Source organism: Anopheles cruzii, unplaced genomic scaffold (assembly GCF_943734635.1).
Source record: "Anopheles cruzii unplaced genomic scaffold, idAnoCruzAS_RS32_06 scaffold00748_ctg1, whole genome shotgun sequence".
NCBI classification, from domain to species: Eukaryota; Metazoa; Arthropoda; class Insecta; order Diptera; family Culicidae; genus Anopheles; species Anopheles cruzii.
Window position 1 is genome coordinate 1 of NW_026454335.1, and position 8,791 is coordinate 8,791.

Here is an 8,791-nt window from a genome sequence, read left to right on the forward strand (position 1 = left end):
GACGTTTATGCTGCCTTACGTAGAAGAAACCATGCCACTGAGATGGATATTTCAACCAGAAAACGATCCCAAGCATACGTCATAGCTTATGATATCGTGGTTTGATGGCAATAATGTGTCAGTTTCGCCTTGGCCAAGTCAGTCTCCTGACTTAAGCCATTTTGAAAACTTGTGAAATACCTTGATGCTAAAGTTAGCTGTACTATATTTTTCAAACAAAGATGCATTGTGGGAAAATGTGCAGCAGGAATGGTATTCTATTCCAGTAAACACTTGTCAGGATTTGGTCGATTCGCTGCCAAGAAGAGTGCATAAAGTGCTCCAAAACAACGGTGGATATACGGGGTACTGACTAATTTTGAAATAAAATATTGATTTTTGACAATAGAAAAAGAGTAAACCGTGTAAATTCATTAAAATTTGACATACACGCAGAATTACCTATTTTATTGACCAGGTACTTTTAACTGCTTCCTATTGTAATAAGCAAATTCCTAGAATTTTTCACTTATTTTAGACTATCTTTATCTTATTTTTAGTACTTCTATCTTATGCTATCATTGTAATACCTGTGAATTCAATAGGTTTTGAAAAATGATCAAATAACGCAGCTTAAATACAGTTACCTATTTCATTGACCAGCAGTGTATCTCAAATGGTTTCCGAATTCCAAATAGTTGTCGTATGTGCTTAATGGAAGTCAATTGAGTGATTAAGTGCACCAACATTGTTCAAAGGTAGACGCTCTAATTCAAGAGTGCTGGATATTTAAATGATTTAATTTAATTTACATGATTGAACTTCTGTTGTTGAACACTTAAGTTATTTGTGTTTCAAAAGGGCTACTTTTTCCCTCCCACTATGAATCACATTTTCTCTGATTCTCTTTTCTTGTTTCTAGATTTTATACTTTGCGTAAAACATATCTTTCTCTGCAATAATTTACATCTAACCGCCATCGGTATCGTTATCGTTATCGGCTGCCTGATCGCTCAAAACCAGGGTGGCAAAGCCAAAGTTGCAAATTAAACCACAGAAATTCCATTGATTAGCTTCGACCACCGATTAGATTTATTTCCCTTCTTGTTTACCGATAAAGTTCTCATGTCCCGATGATGTACGTTTGCCAGGGGATTACGTAACTTAAGAGAAACCTTTCAACAGGCAGTAACTTGTGGTGTGAAATATTGCTCCATATTAAACCAACGTATGATAGACACCATGCTCTTGAAGCATGTGAACCAACGAGGGAAACCGATCTAAACGAAGACGTTTGTGTGTCGCGAAGAACCGCTTGCAGTTTGTATAATAGATGTTAAATAAAGAATGTTTTATTGTTTAAGGCTTACTATAGTGATTATTAACGCACCAAACGGTTGTGCCGAATAACACATCCTTTGCAAATATTGAAACATATAAGAAACTTGATGATATTCTAAAGTGTGAGCGACATAAATGAATATGATGCCACTTTTTTTTAGATCTTAAAACGGCAATGAAATTCTATGCCTAATTTGTGCAATGCGTACATGTGTTTAAGGAATACCAACATTTTTTCTTAGTTTCAATCATTCAGATATAAAGTCGATAAGAACTCGTTTTAAAATGTTTGAAAATGCGCGTATTGCATGACGGCATGAATGCAGGCCACAACAGAATGTAGAGAGAAAATCCGTGTATGAATAAAACATGGTCAAACATAGTAAAACTAGGACACTGCGCATCACCGTTTACCAACTTTTTATCTTCTCATTTTTGCTTATTGCTTTGAAGGCTTGGTCACTTCATATTCATGGAAAGAAAAAAACCATAGAAAAATGGCTCTTCATCTAACTGTCTTTCAAATTTTCAAAGAATCCTGTTTTACATTGGAGATAAATATTAATAGCTAAATCAGTTAATCCTAGTTTGGGTCATAAAATCGATATTTTTGTTCATTTTGTAAATAAATACGACGTTTGAGATGGAAGGAATGCAACGATCGCTATGCAAGGATGGCGGGTAAAACAAGTCACTGAACGAAGACGATCAACCACGATGCAGCGCCAGGACCGCTCGGCTCTTGGAGTTGCCGGATAACGGCAGGTTCCAATAAAAAAAAAAATCCAAATTTCTTTTGCATTTATTTAAAATTATGCACTAACAATATTTAAAAAATCATATTGTCTCCAAACGCTGAATTTAGTGAATCTTTCTCTGTGATCTGTGAAGTGATCTTTCCCTTCAAAATATGCCTCAATGGAGCAGAGTCCGAATAACATTTGTCAAGCCACTGTTTAGTTTGCATTGACTTCGTCAGTTCACCATCGGGTTTAAAAACCAACAACAACAAGGGAAATAAAACTGATTCATCATTGTTGAAAACAGAGATTGTGTATTTACATTATCTGTGCTATTTGTTTTAAACGACCGATACGTTTTACGTTCCGTTGTACTAAGGATAAAAATGAATTGCTCTTTTAGTTTATAATTTATAATTTAAATTATTCGACCTGTTTGCTTAAAGCTATACAGGGGGAATCAAAGAAGAAGAGAGGATATAGAAGAGGGAAAGGAAAGCAAAACGAACAACAAAGTCGAGCGAGACCTCTTTGTGAGTTATAAACAAACATTCGAAAATTAAAAGAACGAACCACGAATGAACGGTGATCAGAGAATTCCATCCGGGCTGTGACATAAACCCGTTATCAGGATGTCAATTATATTCCGTTCCGATTAAATACTTTGTCGGTTTGTTGAATAAAGACACAGTTTTTTAGATTTAGGCATAACTTAACCACTAAATCAAACAAACTCGTGCAACATTCTTTCATTTTGTGATTTAACAAGGATTTATAAAAGGGATATCCTCGACAGGATTCACGCTATCTGCTGCCTGATGCCCTTTCTAAAATACATTACTTGCTTTCTTCATTTTGTTCACGAATTGTTCCGGGTAAAGCTGTCGAGCAGGGTGTTGGTTGTGCCGCGGAGGTCTTCTTCACATGTACAAATGACAAACACATGAGACAGCTCACAAAACGTAGATAAAAAATTTAATCAGGACATTTCCGGGACGACCAAGAATAAGTGTTAGGTGGAAAGAAACGAAGGAAATGGGTCCTTGAAATGTAAACCGTCAGACACCGCGAGGCAAGCTCTTCGCACCAATAAGTTTTAAAAGGCTATCCGAGGAATTATCGAACAGATCGATCTCGACAGCTTTACCCTACAGCTTTACGTCAGCCCGATCTTCAAGCCCAGCCATAAAAAAGAATTCGACTTTGCTAGAGTGATTGCAGAACCCTGCGCACCTTCGGTCATGACCTTCTTGCCATGTTCCTCGCACCTTACCAAATCAGGCCGTCCCGACGCGTCACTTGAGGACGATTTCAATGATTGATTGCGTTGATACGGGTGCAACGCTCCTGTACTGGTGACCGGTGCTGCAGGCGCATTTCCCTGCCCTGCATACATCACGGCATTTGAGGTGGATGATTCAGGAGACCAACCGAGGGCCATGCACTGTGTGCAGGAACCAGCATAATTCCCGGATTTGTGCTTTTGCTGATGATGAGGATGTAGAAGGGTGTAGGATCCCGGTTGGCTCGTGATTTCGGTCGTTGTAAGCGTTAAGGTGAGATTTTCACTCGGTTGTGCCATTTCCCGTTCGTCCAGAGCTCCTCGCGCCGACCGAGGCGGTCGACAATTGTTGGGCAAGGGGCCTGACGGAAGATCGGTCATCAAATAGTTGGGCAAGATGAACATCGTGGTCGAGATATGCGACAAATGCGCCCCATTGGCTGGTTGGACTCCAGCAAAGCTGAACGCGGGAATCGTGGTACTGTAGGAGCTGTTATTGGTGGTTCCAATGCAGGCATTACCGAACGATGAATTCGAGGCTTCGATTCTTCTGGACGGTGTTAATTGTTGCTGGGAGAGGAACAGGAAATCCCCAAAAGAAACTTAGTTTGGACGATATTTATAGGGTTTTGCAGAAAATGCTACATCCAAATAATGCAAACGGTGTAAGAAGGATTTAATGGAAGATGCTAGTTGTAATAGCTTCCTGACTCACTCGACATTACTATATGTATCAAGCACAAACGATTGCCTGATGTTGTTATCTCAAATAAAGTTATAGCAATAAACCAAATTGACCAAGGAATGTTTAAGATACTGAACCTGGTAACTTCAAATATCATTAAACTCCAAAATGTTTCTTATTGAAGAGCAGAGGTAATTTGTCACTTTCAAATCGATCGTGGCAAGTTGATGTAGACCAACGAAATAATTTAAACTTGTTATCTGGGTTATCGTCACTTACCTCCGCAAGCTTCTCGGAAGAAACAACCGTTTTAGGCACACACTCTGCAAGGTCAAAGTCATCGCTCGTCGGACGGTAGCTGGATGGACTTGAGTGGCTGTCGATCGAATCGGATTCCTTGTTGCATCGATTTCCAGTTCGAGACGGAAACAGTTTCATTTTATATGCCAGTAACGTACCAAACGACAGGCAGATACAGCAGAAGAACAGCGCCGCAACACTCACGATAAGCAGTTGTCCGTGGTCTAGACTGGCCATCGTCTGCTGAGTCTCATCTGTTTCATGAAATGAAGATGGAAAGGAACAGATATTGCGTATCAATTATGTAATCGAGATTTAAATACCCATTTTCAAAGCTCACCGTCTTTGACGAAGGTGACTATGTCTTCGGCCCTAGACGACTCGCCCAAGTACTTGTTGTGGATACCTTTGGTGGCGGAGTTACCAATAGCTGCCGAGCCCTCAATGAGATTTGGAACCGGCGTTAACTCCTCATCGTACTGCTCGTTCGATTCGAAAGGCCGTTCGTCCAGCTCGTCATCCTCCAGTGGCGTAACGTAGCGCTCCCGGAACACGTTTCTGGAAACTGGTGACAACAATGGAAGACCCGAGAAAAACTAGACAAAGTTTACAAAGTTATGCCGAATCGTGTGCCAAGTGACCAACTGTCTTGGCGCCACTTACCACAGGCGTATATCACCTTTAGGTACACCCGAGTGCTCTCCGGGCAGGGATTGCCAAATGTTGAGCTTTCAACTGCCACCGTACACTTCCGCCGGCCTTGGCAGATTTCCGTCAGCGTGTGACTCGTGTGCTCCGAGAGACATGCTGAAAATAAAGAATCGTCCAAAGACGGAAGGTGATTGAAGACAACTTGTAGCATGGCGATAACTACAGACAACGCCAAGGTATTGTGTTTGTGCTCTTGTGTCCCAATTTAAGGACTTTAATACTCGTGGTTGCTTGGAACTTACTCTGCTCTTGCGAGGTGGCTGCCTGCGCACAATGAGAACTTTCGTACGCCGTCCGCCCATAGGTGGCGCTGTAGATTGCTATGCGCGTATACTGGCCGCACGTTAACCGAACGATGTCCTTCTCGCAAGAAGTCATGCTTCGGAATTCAACTGACATGGCAAACATAAAAAAAGAAGAGTTCAACGACAAAATATAGAAAACAACTATCTGCAAAGACACTGCTTCCACCACCATTCGTATTTCAGACATAAACGAGAATCATGACGCAAAGATATTGATAGATCAACGAAAGATTGAAAAGAATGCGTCCAACATGCTTTCTTTGCTGACCGGAAGCAGCTGGAATTTAAACTGAAAGGTACAGTTACTCACATGGGCGGCATTTGTGATTGACCTCCACCAGCCGATGAATGCCAGGACAGGGACTTGTTTCGAATATTTTCGGTGCAGCATGTAACCGACAGCTTCGCTTTTTCTGGCACGTTTCAACAACGGTCTGCAGGATTGAATACTGTTGAGGGACGAAAATTACACGAGAATTTAAAAACGCATATAGCCTAGAAAGCAAGTTCAATCGTCCAGTCTTACAATAGTAAAAAGGCCAGGTGTATGGTAATATAGCACCAACTCACCTGCAGCACGTAAAGCGGAGTGCACTTGTCTTTCGTCCTCTCCACAGAAAAACTGGTCAGACTGTCGTTCATGGCGACATCCATTTCGTTGTTGTTTGGTGTCGTTGACGTTATCGTCACGTTTCCTGATGGTAGGATGATGTCCAACATACTCGTAGAAGGTGACGAGGGAGGCGATCCTTGAGCATAATAGAGATCATCGAGTTCGCTGTAAGGACACTGTACCGTATCGTTGTCCTCTGATTTGCATTAGAAAATCAGTCAAAAAGAAAAAGGCAAGAGGGAAAGAAAATGCAGTCACGTTCTCAAGAAGGCGCCGTATCGGTGCCATTGGGAGTTATATGTACCTTTAACACCATACTGAACCAATTCAATAGAGATGCTAGTTCCAAGGGGACAGGCGAGTTTCAACAGATCGTCATCACAACAAAATGTGCGAAACGAACGTAATGTACTGGAGAGCAGGCCTGTGGAAAACGAAGTGAATCCGGAATTAAAGTAATATAAATTAATTGAAGTCATTTGCATCCACCTGTTTGAACATTGATAATATCCTACAAATATATTCCACTGAACAATCACCGTGTTGAACATCGAGTATTAATAAATCTTAAAGATGACAACAGTTCAGCCATAGTTACATCTTTTAATCCACAAATGTTGTGTTCTATGTTCTTTTTCATTCATTTCTAGCAATTTACTAAGCATGATTGTGAAATGATTGTTTTTACGTGCGGCGTTGTTAGTCCCGCGCCAACCCTTATGTCACCTCGGTATCGGGAATCAAACGAGCATTACCGACTGCTCTATTAGCGGAGAGTAAACACATTGCTCAAAAATCCTTTATTCGTTTATCATAATTGTTGAAGATATTTTTTACTACTGGTACAAAGAACACATTGGGAAACATTTCAAGACTACCTCACGTCGAAAAATGTTTGGCATGTTCGTTATTCGGGGAACAAAGCTAATTCAGGAAACGGAAAAGAGAACGAAGGAAAACAAACATACAAAAAGGATACTCAACACACAGTCAATGTTAGCAGAAGCATTTGGAGCCATGTTTTGCGATAGCCACCTTCGCCACAATGTTGTCACAACACAAGCCAACGAGGAGCAGTTGGTGATCACGAGGGGGCCACATTTCGTTCGTTCCTCGACAAGCTCACAGGCAGTGCGTGAGAGCCATAAACATATCTGGTTTGTAATTTTATTGTGGCGAAACAGAGACCTTTCCTCTAGGCTCACGCTTCTCGTTAATCGTCCCTCATCATCGATTCGCACCCTCTTCTCTGAAACCGACAACGTGTCGACGTGGAAGAGCACATTCAGTGCCTTTGAGACGACGACTCAGACCTTGTGAAGCTTCCACGAATTCAAGTACATAAGACAAAATGTTGTTTTTCATCGAGGCTCGTTTCTCGCTGTTTTCAGAAAACACTGAACCACTACTGGCCGACCAAACTGTATCCAAGATGGGTCTAACAAGCTCCAATACATCATCAATAATGCAATTGTGTCAAGCTGTCAACAGATCCAACGTACCACCAGTTTGGGCCCGCTGTGGCTTTTAGCGATTCGCGAAGTAATGTGCAATCTGTTTGAGAAAGGCCCACGTCTCGTGTGGAACAATCGCGGGTTTCGCGGATCCGCTAGGGGCGTAATATCCAGCTCCACTCCACGATGAAGAGGTTTTGGAAATTGATATTCCATCTTTCATTTCCGATGCCATTGGTTTAGTGTTTCAACGGTTCGTTATCATGATTAACGAGACGCGCGGTGAAGTTTGAGGCCCAGGAGGAATGAACGATTCAATGTGTTTCCCGTTTGATCAATCAAAACAGCCATTGGCAACGAGCCACCGGAGAGGCATTTTTGAAAGATTAATCCTTTTCCCCGATTTTCTACCGCAAACATTGACCGATGAGCTGTTGGTGGTCGGGAAAACATTGCATACCAGCAGCTTGCTGAATGGCGAAAGGCGTAGATGGTGGCATTTGTGAAATTTAAGCGAGCTCGTGGTTCGCTTCTGTTTATCCAAGTAAATTATGTTTCGCTGCGTACTAATGATTGTATCGTTAATTAAAAATATGTGTTGATATTGTTGTTATTTGCAATAAATGTTTCGAATGGTTGAGTTTATTAGCAGATTGAATCATATTGAGAGGTTATCGATCATTAATGGTTAGCTACTCGTTTGAAGTTGTTCGTTATATTCGCTCTGATTTAATTCAAAATCCAGAGAGTCTATCTCTTGGGGAAAATATATTTCCTTTTTGGATACTGCATTTTGCGTTATTTGAGAACACAATCGTTACTGTTATTTTTTTATTATCGGCTTCGAGATGATGCACTATCAGGGTTCGATCTGACGTCTTTCACACAGAAACCGTTTAATCGGTGTTGCGCAGACGGATGATCTACGGATGAGTCACGAAATAAACGAAATCGAGCCGAAAGAACGACATCTCTTGAAAGATTACTCACCTAAATCATCTCCGGTAATATTGTGTATCAAAATAATTAATCCAACAATTGATTGAAACACTTTTGTATTCATTGTTTTATGGAGCACCTTTGACTCTTCGGAAGCTCACCAAATCATCGCGAAGGAATAAAACCTGCTTCGTAGTAATTTCACTGCCCGAACATGTAGTGTTGATCTCATCATTGGCATCATTTTTGAAACGATCGTTTCCGGAAAGGGGTTTTTGCCTATTCCTTATGTATTCAAAGATTTATTTATTTCGTTCAGTCATGTTCCATCAGGCTGATTACGCTACACATTTTCTGAGACACCATATAGCACATTAATATTTGAAGTATGATGTCAGCTCGATCGAAAATCACTTCTGGTACCAACATTACATATAGCCAT

The 8,791-nt window shown here is 41.0% G+C and overlaps 1 protein-coding gene across 1 annotated transcript; it reads right to left on the reverse strand.

The window, feature by feature from the left end:
* Nucleotides 1-3,056: 3,056 nt before the first annotated feature.
* Nucleotides 3,057-8,473, reverse strand: LOC128276219 (uncharacterized). The gene is given in 9 exon segments (XM_053014694.1): nt 3,057-3,912; nt 4,307-4,567; nt 4,651-4,892; nt 4,991-5,134; nt 5,281-5,430; nt 5,654-5,792; nt 5,914-6,152; nt 6,261-6,380; nt 8,401-8,473. Coding segments are annotated over 9 exon segments (2,064 nt in total). The 3' UTR covers nt 3,057-3,216.
* Between the last annotated feature and the right edge of the window lie 318 nt (nt 8,474-8,791).